The following is a 13,625-nucleotide window of genomic DNA, read 5'->3' as shown; positions in this document are numbered from 1 at the left end:
TGTCTTCAGACACTCCAGAAGAGGGCGCCAGATCTCGTTACGGATGGTTGTGAGCCACCATGTGGTTGCTGGGATTTGAACTCTGGACCTTCAGAAGAGCAGTCGGGTGCTCTTACCCACTGAGCCATCTCACCAGCCTGGGTCCTGATTTTCTTAAGCCAGGAAATGAGCATGCATTTTGGCTTAGAGCCAGGCTTGTCACCTGACCAGAGGATTTCTTCTCAGGACAGAGAATTGCCATGGCTCTGGGCTTTTGGTCAAGGGAAGACCCTTAAGCTGAGGGCCCTAGGGATGGAGGCACAAGTGGCTGTGTGCAGCTGTGTGTGGGTGTGTGTGTTTGCTCTGTCCATCTGTATTCTATCCAGCATCTGGCAGTCCTGGATTAAGGCAGCAGAGGCATGAGGCACAGGAGATAGGTCAAGAGGTAACTGAGCAGAATGCGTAGAAGCTAGAGATGGAAAAGAAAAAGCTTGTTGGGTATTCTCACAGGGCTTCATACCCTGAGGTGAGGCCTGAGCCCTTTTCAGCACAGATCTCTCTGTGGGAAGCGGGGATACCAGGAACAGTGTGTATGCCTGTGTGTAATGTGCTCAGTCAGTCTCCTGTCTGCACCACCCCTCCACTTCCTCTCTCCATGTTTTGCTACAGGGTCTACCAGGTGTTGGACAGGGTCCTGGGGTAGCGGAATGAGGCCTAAAATGATCTTTCTCTGAGTGTCAACTGCCTAAGGCAGAGGTTCTCAACCTGTGGGACATGACCCTTTCACAGGGGTGGCACATCAGACATTTATATTAAAATCCATAATATCAAGATTACAGCTATGAAGTAGCAAAATAGTGTTACGGTTGGGGTCCCCACCATGTGAGGAACTGTGTTAAAGGGTCACAGCATTAGGAAGGTTGAGAACCACTGGCCTAATATTTCCCCTCTGGGCCAAGCTCATTCTCTCTGTTCCCAAAAGGCTACGTCCATGTGGAGGCCATGATCAGTGCCTTTGTCTAACCTGCAGTTTGACCTGGTATGTGGCAACGAACCAAACAAGGAAAATGGGCAGACTGTGTTCCTGTCAGGCATCTTGACAGGGTCTCTTCTCTTCGGGTTCTTAAGTGACAAGTGAGTCTCCCGGAGTTCCCTCTGATCCTGGGACACTCTGCCTCCTCCTCAGGTGCTCAGAGTCTCAGGCTGGGGGAGGAAAATGAAGGGACTCTCCAAAGCCCTGTGGTAACACAGAGGCTGGCCCAGGTGCGTAGCCACGTAACCACTGCTGTCCGGGGAGGCGTGGCTTGGTGGCGTCTTCTCCTCACTCCCCTGCAGGTTGGGCCGCTATCCAATCATCCTGCTGTCGCTGCTGGGGTTCCTCATCTTTGGCTTCGGAACAGCCTTTGTGAGCAGCTTTTATCAATATCTGTTCTTCCGCTTTTTTGTGGCCCAGGCCTCCGTGGGCTACGCCATCTGCAGTGTATCTTTAGGTGATTGGATCTCAAGGGGGCGCGGTGGGACAGAAACTGATAGAGTTCAGGAGGGAGCAGGGGGCAGATCTACCTGGGAGGGACAGCCTAACAGGAGCCTAAGGGGAGGCAATGGGCCACCAAGCTCAGTGGGGAGGGAGTAACCGGCACCACTCCTAGTTGCCTGAACGAGTGAGGGACTCAGAAGGGAGTGTTCCCAACCCTCATCCACACAGCCATCTCCTGTGCCCTGCATAACCCGCTTCATGCTCCTTCTGGACCCTGCACCTTGGACCCAAGATGCGCTTGGCTCATTTCATCCTGAGCCTCAGAAAGTTTAGCCAGCTTGTTCGGGGCCGCAGAACAAGGAAGAGCTGGGGTTTTTACTCAGGTCTATGTGATGCTAACACCTTCAGCGCATATATACCCAGGCCTAGAACCAAACGGCTGTGACCCCTTATTTTCTTGGGGCTTCCTGGCGCCTCTTCTCATGAGAAACCAGCCAGACCACAGACAAGGGGAACTGACTGTCCGTAGAACCTTAGGCCATGGAGATCAAAGCATTAACACACTCCAAGACAAGTGGTTCCTTGTCTTAGCACACGTCAGACCGTGCAAGATGCCCTGTGCTGACCTCTCCTTATGAGAGGCACTGCTTAGGCAGGAGCTTTATAAGGAATGGTGAGGGTAGAAAAAAAAATGAAGGGTGAACGGGAGCTGAAGAGATGCATCAAGGCATAGGATATGTACCAGGGGATGCAGGGACAACCTAGCTCTGAGGGTTGTCTAAAAATCTATAACAGGCAGAAGAAACTTTGTCTAGCCTGAGTTGTCGAGGGCAGGGGAGGCCCGCCTGGGGACTGTGACCTGACCGCAGCTCTGTCCTCATGTTCTCTGCACAGTCATGGAGTGGCTGGTGGGCGAGCACCGCGCTCAAGCCGTCATCCTCCAGCACTGCTTCCTCACCATAGGGTTCATATTCCTGACCGGACTCGCTTACAAAGTCGTTCACTGGAGATTGCTGTGCCTGCTGGGCGGCATGCCCATGTTTCCCCTTATCTGCAATATCTGGTGAGCAGTCCATTTCAAGGCCTCCTCCGGGTGGGTCTCATGGGAAATGGAGGGGGCCGTGGACGTCTGGGAGCTGGGGGGTGGGGAGACACACAGAGGCCCTCAGAGAAGTACGTGAAAGAGATGCCAGAGAGGTGGGCAGAACAGTGGATTAACAAAGCTCCAAAGACAGGCAAAGGTCAGGGCTGATGAGGTCAGGACTGACGAGGTAAGATGGGAAATTGCAGGATGGCCTTGGTCACCTTGTGGAGGTGACATTACTGCAGGAGGACCTGAACCAAGGCCCATGAACTGGCGCTGAGTGATGGAGTAATCCCAGGAAATGACCCTTGGGGTGGGGGTAGGGGAACAGAAAGGGCCTTTTGTGGTCAGCTGAGGCATGTTCGAGCGATATGCTGTTTCTAAACGTAGGGAGCCCTAGGACAGGAGTGTCAGAGGGGGGAACTGTGAAGGCTCGGTCACATAGTTAAGTTTGGAGGAACAAGGAGGTGGGAACAACCCTGTGCTGGCTGTGTCCGAGGAGAGATGAGGGAGGGCTGAGAGGGGGGTATGGGGGAAAGAATGAACTTAATATCTTGACAGGCTCACATTTTGTTTTTACAATTCTGGTGGCCATCAGGAAGCAGAATGGAGGCTCCAGAGGGTAGAGATAGTACACGTGAGAAACACGTGATCTATAATTATGTGATCTACGTGATCTATGTAATCTACGTAAGAAACACAGGTAATAGGCTAGGACCTGGGGTTTATATCCCAGCCTGCCTGGCTTCAAAGCCCCTGATCGAGCGTAACGCCCGTACCATACATAGGCTACATATAAGGGGTGAGATGATGAGTCCCAACACGGGGCATTGAATTGCCGCCATGCAGATGTGAGGACCTAATTTTGGCGCCTAGCATTCATGTAGAAGCCAAATGTGGGACTACACACTTTTAATCCCAGCAATGGGGAGACAGAGCCAGGAAGACCCTTGGGCTCACTGATCAGCCGATCTAGCATCATTGGTTAGTCCTATTGAGAGAACCTGTTTCAAAAAATATGCTGACTGGTTCCTGAGGAATGATACCTAAGGTTGACCTCTCACTTCTGTATGCTTACACACACACACACACACACACACACACACGTACAGCCTGTAGGTATGTGTATCTGTATACACATGAACATGTATAGACACACCCTCACATACAACCGCCACACAAGTGTTACTAATATAATAGACCAGAAGGTTTGTGGTGACAAGTCCCTAGTTCCTCACTTTTCAGCCTCTGGTTCCTTTCCCAGAATTCCTCACTAAGCTTTTGGCCTTTCTGTTGGCTGTTGTGCATGCTTAGAGTCGATGCCGTCTTCAGCGGGCTGGACTCACTGGAGCACAGAGAGGCTGCTGTATGTATATTTTCCTGCACTTAAACCTGAGGGTTGGCCCACATATGCCACAGCAGCTGTATGGGCTGCGCAGACACCTTCTCAGCAGTTTGATTGCTTATGAGTGTCTGCAGTAACCACCACCTGATGTAGAAAGAATTTTTTCCTTCAACTGCCTTATCCAGCTGTAGTGTAGTCACAAATGCCGGCAGGACAAATCGACAGGCATCGTATTGGCTTAATGAAACAGTAGTATATCTTTCCCACTGGGACTTAGGATTTCCCAAGCCATAAGTTTTTTGTCTGATTACTGTACCAACGTGGAAGTGAGCATTAAGTCCAAGCCGGAGGTAGTTGGTGGCACCTATAACAGCCGTGATACTGTTATACCAACGACCACGCTGATGAGTAGGGCCCAGAAGTGACCAAGATTGTAGGCGATGACAATTCTCTCACAGTGGCCTGTGTGACACCCTCAACAACTATGATCACTCACCAGTAAGGAGAACCTTACAGCTCAGACTTAGCTTGATTTGTTACCAGAACAGTGGTAATAGCCTGCATGCTTCAGAGACCTCTCTGGACAGAGCAGTGGCCCACCCCTGTGTACTTAAGGTTGGAGCTGTCTTACAGAGCTGTCTTCGGTCATTTCTACCTTGTGCTCTCTCTCCTCACTGTACAATCCTTCCCTTGAGTTTCAAGATTTTGAATCCTAGGAGGGGCTTTTCACCAACAATATAATTTGTCCCGTATGCTACCTCAAGACATAAAAAAAAAAAACAAGAAGAACAAAATGCAAGCCAGCATTTCCATCTGTCTTCCCTCTTGTTTGACTTACCTGCCAGATCATAGTCTGTTAGAGAAGACACACACAATCTTCTCCCCTTGGTCACTTCTCCATTGTGGGCAAGTTCCCTTTAGGCATTGACTGCATCCGTGTGCAGACAACTCTCTTACCTGTGTGCTACCTTCACAGTTTACAGCATGCTTTCTAGTCCACTAGTCTTTTGGGAGATATCTCCATGTACGCTTGGTAGACCACAGTCATCAAGGAAGGAATGCTAGCACGTACTGCATGGAGCAAGACGGCCATCGTAGGATTTCTTCCAAGCATGTTTTACCCCGAGTCATCTTTGCTACATTTTGATATATATATATATATATATATATAATAGGTGTGTATCAGTGTGTGGGTGTGTGAACATGTATACAGGTATATGTGGGAGACAGAAGATGTCAGATCCCCTGGAGCTGGAGTTACAGGTGATTGTGAGCCACCTGATGTGGGTGCTGGAAACTGAACTAGAGTCCTCTGTAAAAGCAGTGTGCACTTTAATCACTGAACCCTCTCTGTAGCCCTCTACTGTTTTTATTTCTTCTTTTATTAAAAATTGATTTTTTTCTCACGTAATATATTTTTTAATTAATTTATTTATTATATGTGTATACACTGTAGCTGTCTTCAGACACTCCAGAAGAGGCATCAGATTTTTGTTACGGATGGTTGTGAGCCACCATGTGGTTGCTGGGATTTGAACTCAGGACCTTTGGAAGAGCAGTCGGTGTTCTTAACCACTGAGCCATCTCACCAGCCCCATATCTTTGTTTTTTAACTGAGCCTTGCTCTGTAGCCTTGGCTGGCCTTCTGCTCTTATGGAGTCCAGACTGACCTCAGATCCCGCCACGTGCAGCTCTCGTCTTAGTTTGTCAAGCCCCCATTGTCCCACCCCCTAGGTTGTTTTAAATCCTCTGTATACGCCAGCATTTCTCAGATCCCCGCTCCTGTGTAGTGATGGGTTGGGTAGAACTGGGTGGCTACTGGACTGTGTAACAGCCACATCACCACCTGCAGAGTTAGCTGCTCTACAATCATGGGTTAGGGAATGCTTGCCTTAGTCACCACAGCTATTCTACTTCATGTTGGCGACAATCATGTCAAACCTGAAGGAAACAGCTCCACTATAGTTCTCAGAGAGTGGGCATGAAGGATGACTCTTGGGCATGCCTTCGAGCTAGCAAAGAAGAGCTTAGAGATGATTAGAGCAGGTAAAGAGACCACAGGGCCCAGGAGTCCAGTGGCTGAGTACTGCATCTGAGCAGCACTGGGGCCTGGGGTGGGGAGCAGGTTAGGGAAGACGGGCTGGCTGCCATGCAGGAGCAGAAGGCATCTTGAGGTTGGTGGTGGCCTTCGAGGTTCCTTGGTCACATGTCGATACCAGTGGCATCTCAGCTGGCGAGCCACTGGTCTTTGGGGGCATCCTAGAACTCTGAGGTAAGAGAGAGGTGGGGTCACACAGGGTTCTCCGAGAGTCCCCACGATGGCTGATGGTGAGAGGCAAGGTGGAAGAAGCTAAGAAGGTCCTGTGCTATGCAGCTGAGGTGAACAAGAAGACCATCCCTTTAAGTCTACTCAATGAGGTAAGAGGCTCAGGGCAGGAATGAGGCCAGGGCTGGAGACTGTGGAAACCTCTTCCACCATCCGTCCAGTGGGATCTTAGGCTACTGCTTCAGAATGAGCATAAACCAAGCTGTGCTTGGCAAGGCCAAAAAGTGGCTGGCACTCAGGGAGGGGCAGGTCTTGCCCTGTGTGTGGGAGCAGGGGGCAAGCTGGGGTCTTCTCTGCCTATGGCTGGTCTTATTGTCCTATAGCTACAGATTCCAGGAAAGAAAGTGGCAAAGGCTTCTATCTTGGACTTCTGTACCAATCAGCACCTCTTCAAGGTGGTCTTGGCTATTGGCTGTGTATGGTGAGTCCCTGGGCTGATGGGAAACTCTGGGCGTAGCAGGGAGGTTGGTCAGGGCTAGGTCATGTCTCCCAGTCTCTGTGCCGTTCCTTCACCTCTGCCCCCATCCCTGTCCTTATTCCTGATACTCAATCCTCCGTCCCTTTCTCCCACCTCCTTCCTCCTTCCCTTCCCTCCTCTCCTTGTCCTCCCCTTCCTTTCTCCTGTCTCACTCCCCGTCTCTATCCTTCCTTCCTTCTCTCCATCCTCTTCCCTTCTCTCTCCCCATCCTCTTCCTTTCTCTCTCCCTTGTTCTCTTATGCTTTTTTTTCCTCCAGGTTTACTGTCAGTTACATCAGTTTTACACTGAACTTCAAGATGAACGACTTTGGGCTGGACGTCTACTTCGTGCAAATGGTCCGGAGCATAGTGGCAGTGCCGGCCCGGCTGTGTTGTATCATTCTCCTGGAGTATTTTGGGAGGAAGTGGGCCTTAAACCTGACTCTCTTCCTAGTCACCTCCACGTGTTTGTTTCTCCTTTTCCTCCCCCAAGGTACAGTGTGAGAGGACGGTAGCCCCTTACCTCTCGCTTCTTCACCGTTCTCCTAGTGTCTCTTGTCTTAGCCAGCCAGCTAAGCATGAAGGATTGGCTTCTTGCATGTATCCTCTGCCCTCCTTGAGGAAGCCCCAGCCCCCAAGACCCAAGAAAGGAACTCATGCTATTAAAAGAGAGTTAAGCCTGAGCAGGAGGGCAGGCATCCTCTGTGACCCCCATTCCAATGCACTCCAGAGGCAGACCTCGTAGGTAAATGAGAGTTCGTGGCGGCAGTGATGGTCTTCAGCAGCTCCCCTGAGCCTCGCCTCTCATCTGGAGCCTTTGATTAGCAAGTACCTACTGCTCTCTATGCCCTCTAGGATAAGCAGCTCATGGAAACTGGTCTAGTGGTGACCTGGATCCACAATAGTCCTTGTGCTCAGAGACCTTTCCCAGGGGCTCGCTGCCTGGATCCTGGTACTCAGCACTGTTTCCAATGTCTCAAAGATCTCTGGGCAACAAGCATGGGTCAGTCCGTAGGCCTGGAGTGCCCAGAGCCTCGGTCGGTGCCCAGTAGTGGGGGCTGCTGTGCCTGTCCTCCCTAAGGAGTCCCCTTCTTTCTCCTGAAGCATCTCTCAGCATTCTCCCAGGTGCCAGCAGATATTGATTAGCAACAACAAAATGAATAAACATTTTTAGGCTTCTATAGCTTGATGTTTATCATGATTGGCATTGTTGCTACTGTCAAGTAGAGCACTGAATCAAGCTGACATGTTTACAGATGTGGGCAAGAAACTAGGAATAGGATTCTGAAGAGAAAGGGGCTGAGGGTGGGGGACATAGCTCAGTTGGTGAGGTGCTTGCTACATAAGCATGAAAAACCTGACTTTGGATATCCTGTGCTCATGTAAAAATCCCAGCAGGATAGCACATGCTCTGATCTGAGAAAGGAGACTCTCTGGGGTTTACTACACAGCTAGTCTCACCGAGTCAGCCAGTTCCAGGTTCAATGAGAAACCCTATCTTTAAAAACTTGTTTTTTGTCTGCCTCAAGGCCTGACCTAAGGTCTGTTCCCAGACCTGCCCCAAGTCTGTCCCAAGGCCTGCCCCATACCTGTCCAATTCTCCTATGTAGTAACTTCAGGCCTGGCTGGGTCTATGCAGATAAACTCTCCTCTGGCGGAATGTCTGAGTCTGCTGGCTAGGTGACCAAGTGTAGGGGTGGGCCATTCAGCTGCCTTTGGTAAGGGGCTGAGAGAAGGTTGTAGGGTCCTAAAGGTAGGGTGGCCCAGGACTTAGGGCTGTGCTGTCTTCATTTAGAGCCGAAGTCGCCAATAATCTTGACGCTCATGCTTGCAGAGTTCAGCATGGCTGGCACTGTCTCTATTTTCTTTATCTACACTGCAGAGCTCCTTCCCACAGTCCTCAGGTATGGAGTCTGGTGGGTTGAGGTGGCATGGCGGGGGGGGGGGGAACAGTGACAAGGTTGAGTATCACTCAATCATTTGCCAATTGAGCATCAGGAGATGATCGCTATTTAAATGTGGTTTGCATGGATTGCTCTCGTCCAGCTCTCACAAAACAACCAAACCAAACCAAACCAAACCAGACCAAACCAGATACTACCACGGATGATCTTTCATTTGTCAAAACCAAAGACATGAAATACCCATGGTCCAGATCATACATAGCAAGTAGTAAAGCTGGAGTTTGAGCTAAGAGACATCTTAGTTTTTCTTCTTTCCATCTCTGTGATAAAATACCATGGCAAAAGCGATGTAAGGGGGGGAAAAGCAGCTTTTTCTGGCTCCCAATGAAAAGGAGCAGATCATTATGGCGGGGCAGTCAAGGCAGAAGGAGTTTGCAGCAGCTGACCACATTACACCACCATTAGGAAGCAGTGATGTAAAGCAGCATTCTCCACCTGCACAGTCCAGGATCCCAGCCAAGGGAATGGTTCTGCCAGCAGTAGAACCACAGTCTTGCCAACTCAGTTAGCATGACTGACTTCTCATGCTCATAGGCTGGTTTCCCAGGTGATTATAGCTTCTGTCAGATTGACGAAGAATAATAACTTTCATGAGGGACCTGACTCCAGTCTTTGCCCTGTGTTATCTCCCAGTTTGCTTTCCGTTGCTATGATAGACACCATGACAAAAGCAACTTGGGGAGGAAGGGTTTATTTCATCTTACAGGTTTACCTCCATGAGGGAAGTCAGGATAGAGACCTGGGGGCAGGAACTGGATCAAAAGCCATGGTGGAATGCTGCTTACTGGCTTGTTCCTCGTGGATTTTTCAGTTTGCTTTCTCATACACCCCTGAAGCACCTTCCCATGTGCTGTTCAGTGAGCAAGGTCCTCCCACATCAATCATCAACCAAGGCGATGCCCTAAAACTTGCCCACAGGCTGATCTGATGAAGGCATCTTCTCAACCAGAGTTCTCGCTTCCCAAATGATTTTAGCTGTATTGAGTTGACAAGACTAACCAGCCTGCACCAGATGCCTGGAATGTATGTGGGTTTCCCTGAAGTTCTGCCTCTTCCCCTACAGAGCTCCTGGTGATCGAAGCCTTGTCTTTCTGACCCCGGGCTGCGTCCTTATGAGCATGTGCTGTTACAGTGCATGCATGATTAGTAATTCTCTTGCTCTCAATACCCAAGAAGGAGAAATAAGTCAACTAGGTTGGAGAACTAGGTTCTCCAAGGTCACACACTGAAACTGGAAAGAAGTACCGTGTGTGCTTTAAAGCAGCTTCTCCTGCCCATTGCACCCAGACTCTGACCCTAAGAAGTGCTCTAAATCAGTTGTCAACCTCATTTTCAGGTCTACAGGTCTGGGAATGGTGTCTCTAGCCTGGGTAGCTGGAGCCATCTCATCTGTGACCATCTTCAAACAGACCAAAACACAGCTGCCCATCTTCTTCTGTTGTCTGTGTTGCGTATTGGCCTTGTGCTTCTCCTCCCTGGTGCCAGAAACAGGAAGCCAGTCTCTCCGTGACAGCGTAGAGTACAATATAAGGTAGATGTGCAGAGCCTCCTTGTCTCAAGCTCTGGAAATAGAGTGTGTCAGATACTGTCCATCATCATGACAAGAGGACCCATGACATGAGGGTCCTCCTGTTCAAAGCAGTCTCCCCAGATCTTCAGGTTGTGGCCACTTTGCCTGGGTCTAGCTCAAGTTCTTCTCTCTCTCTCTCTCTCTCTCTCTCTCTCTCTCTCTCTCTCTCTCTCTCTCCTCCCAAAGGGTTTTCTAAAAGATTAAACCTGTCCAGCATGGGACAGGTAGGTACTTGCTGATAAAGATGGTGAGGCCCGCTCCAAAGTTACAGGAAAGAGAAGGGCCAAGCTGGGACTGGGAAATGTAGCAAGCCTGAGCCTGAAGATAGCTCTCCTCCTAGACCATGACCAAGCTTGGCTGGGGACCTAGGTGCGTGAGAAAGCCCCATCTTGTTCAGAGATGTCATGATTAAAGATGTCTCATGACTTTTCTCACCATCTGCAGAGATTCTACTGAGCCCAAGGATAGAAACAAGGATGTTCCCACAGTGATAGCTGAGGAGTCGATGTCTGACGTTGTGGCTGATTCTGAAGTGACAAAAAATGCCACGCTCAATGCTGTGACCTTCAAGCCAGAAGAAAATAGCCTCCTCAACATGACCTTGGAGGTACCCAAGATGGACTTACCAGTCCAGCCCCTTAAGGACCAGCCTCCCTAGAGCATTTTGGATCAGAGGCTGGTATGGGTATGGGGCCACGGATTCATGGCCTCAAGTTCTAGACCCAGTCTGGCATGTGGGATGAGTCTGTCCTCCTCCAAGGTCAGCCCTCGGAATCCCAAAATAGTCCCTTCTGAAGGAGGTGCTGACTTGTGATTCACTCCAATAAAATATCATGTTGGTCTTGAGATATCCAGGTCAAAGTTTTCTGTGTCATGACAACCCAGAGGTTGTAGCCTAGACAGGTATGGGGTGGTAGTCAGGTAGACAACTGAGGTTTTTCAGGAGCTTTGGCTAAATTCTCAGGGACAGCAGCTAACTCTCTGGATGGAGTGGTTGTGGGAAGGGCGATATCCCTAAGATCCAGAGATGGAACAAGGGTACCAATCCCATTTTCTAGCCTGGCCATCCGCTCGAGCCAAACAAAGGCTCGAGCATTCTGTCCAAACAAAGGACAGAATGCATGAGGGTTCGGATGGAATGTGAAAAATGAATGGGAACTTCTCTCATTGCCTAGGGCTGTCCTCAGTCTTCCCCCTTGATATCCCAAATGAGCACAGCTTTGAAGATTATACATCTCAGGCCTTCCTGACCAAGGAGAGATGCTCTCCTTGACGGCTCCAATACAGTTGACTTCTGGCTTCCACTACCACCACAAGGGAAAGACCCTGTGAGGCTTAGTGTTAACTATTAACCTGACACCGTAGAGAATGGGTCTCTGGGCATGTCAGCAGGGATCATATTCATCAGGCTAGTTAGGTAGGGAAGACTTGTCTGCTGTGTATGCTACCATCCCTTGAGGTGAGTCCTGAGCTGCATGAAAAGAGGGACTCATTAGCCGAGCAGTGACCAGTGACTCATCCCTTTCCACTTCCTGACTGTGGATTCCATGGAAGCTCTCCACCATGATCAACCGTAACCTCAAACTAGGAGGTGAAATCAACAATGTCTCCCTTAAGTTGCTTTTGTTATGGTCCTTTGTCACAGTGAATGGAAAGTAACTGTCCAACTTTGTCAACTTGACATTGCCTACGGTTAGCTGAGAAGAAAACCTCCATTAAGGAATTGTTTGCATCAGATTGGCCTTAAGGCATGTCTTGATTACGAATTGATGCAGGAGGACCCAGTCCACTATGGGCAGTATCATCCCTAGGTATCATCCCTGTAAAGAAAAGCTTGAGGGACAGGAGAGATGGCTCAGCGATTAAGAGCACTGGCTACTCTTCCAGAGTTCCTGAGTTCAATTCCTAGCAACCACATGGTAGCTCATGAACATCTGTAATGGGATCCGATGTCCCCTTCTGGTGTGTCTGAAGACAGCAAGAGTGTATTCATATACATGAAATAAATAAAATAAATCTGTTTTTTTTATTAAAAAAAAGCTTGAGCCATGAGTGAGCCTGAAAAGTGTTCCTGCCTCCAGGTTCCTGCCTGGAGTTTCTGCCCTGGCTTCCTCAACAATGGATTATAACCTAGAAGTATAAGTCAAATAAAGCCTTTCATTCCCAAGCTGCTTTTGGTTAAAATTTTTAATCAAAGCAACAGAAAGGAAGCTAGAGAAGTAACTGGTACAACACCCACCCTGCGGTCCTCAGAACCTACTGTTTCCCAGGTCGAGTCTGCCATTGTCAGTTAACATGACTCTTCCAAGTAGGGTTAGTCTTCAGTGGATAAACTGGGAAGTCCTCAGAGTCAGGCCCTGACACTGCTTCCCCTCTCCCTCTCCCTCTCCCTCTCCCTCTCCCTCTCCCTCTCCCTCTTCCACTGTGGGGTGTTCTCCAAGTCAAAGCCCACTTCCTGGTCTAGACTCCTGGTTGAAAGTCATGAACTTATAAAGAGTAGTTTTTGTCTAACTCTGAGAGCATCTACAAAGAAAGAGGAGCCTTCAGTTAGTGTACTCAGTTTGCATTGTCATCAAATTCCATCTCCCACAAACCTGATGGTTTTGTGATAGAATAAACAGTACTGAACATGCTCACAGGGGGCTGGCTTCTTGTGTCCAAGGACTCAAGTAATAATACATCTAGCAACAGGCCCACAAACATCTGTGGATGCCAGAACTCTCATTTGCCTTTTGGCTGGCTACTGAGTCTGGAGAATTCTCACTTCCATAGGCACCTTTTAGGGCCTAGTGTATTTCAACTACTTCTGAGTTGTTAGCCTAAAAGTTACCCCCACCCCTATCCTAGATGGTCACCATCCCATCTCCACTCCTCACACAAGATGCTGCTAACAACTCATCAAAGAGTGTTAGGTCATGTAGGAATACTACATTACTAGACATAAGAGCACTAAGTCCCCAGAGCATGGCAGCCCCATTAAAGGAGCTCTGAGCAATCTCAGAAGAAGCAAATGCAGAATCTAGTCAGAACTCACCAAACAATGGGGCTTTCTAGGGAAAACAAACTTGCAAACAAAAATTTCCATGAAGGTGAAGACGAAGCGAGAAACAGAGTTGAACCTCCATGAGGCAATGACACCCCCCCCCCACCGCCACCAAAGGGAGGGACAATAGAACGTAGTATTACAGGACACAAAGGGGAAACAGGAATATAATTAAGCAGGGAGAGAGATGGACAAGGAGGTAAGGAGGGATATGGGCAGGGACAGCAAACCTGAAAAACCATATGAGTCCCATGACTGAAGAAGCTTCCTAAAACAGACACCTACTGTGATGGTTTGTATATCCTTGGACCAGGGAGTGGCACCATCTGAAGGTGTGGCCTTGTTGGAATAGGTGTGACCTGGTTGGAATGGGTGTGTCA

At 49.2% G+C, this 13,625-nt stretch overlaps 1 protein-coding gene across 6 annotated transcripts in view; it reads left to right on the top strand.

Moving 5' to 3' along the window:
• Slc22a14 (solute carrier family 22 member 14) overlaps positions 1-11,047 on the top strand; it is a 20,904-nt gene extending 9,857 nt beyond the window's left edge. For 4 of the 6 annotated variants that reach the window (XM_021172260.2, XM_021172262.2, XM_021172257.2 and 1 more), the window contains 9 exons: positions 1,010-1,113; positions 1,315-1,469; positions 2,351-2,519; positions 6,183-6,303; positions 6,535-6,632; positions 6,947-7,161; positions 8,464-8,572; positions 9,969-10,163; positions 10,647-10,974. In XM_021172260.2, the coding sequence (XP_021027919.1) occupies positions 1,010-1,113; positions 1,315-1,469; positions 2,351-2,519; positions 6,183-6,303; positions 6,535-6,632; positions 6,947-7,161; positions 8,464-8,572; positions 9,969-10,163; positions 10,647-10,860 (1,380 nt within the window). In that variant the 3' untranslated portion in view covers positions 10,861-10,974. Of the gene's footprint in view, positions 1-1,009; positions 1,114-1,314; positions 1,470-2,350; positions 2,520-6,182; positions 6,304-6,534; positions 6,633-6,946; positions 7,162-8,463; positions 8,573-9,968; positions 10,164-10,646 lie in introns of all 6 variants that reach the window. The other 2 variants (XM_021172258.1, XM_021172261.2) reach the window with 2 other exon arrangements.
• Positions 11,048-13,625: the final 2,578 nt, after the last annotated feature.

The sequence above is a fragment of the Mus caroli genome, chromosome 9 (genome assembly GCF_900094665.2).
Source record: "Mus caroli chromosome 9, CAROLI_EIJ_v1.1, whole genome shotgun sequence".
Classification (NCBI taxonomy): domain Eukaryota; kingdom Metazoa; phylum Chordata; class Mammalia; order Rodentia; family Muridae; genus Mus; species Mus caroli.
This window is presented reverse-complemented; position numbering and strand designations above follow the sequence as displayed.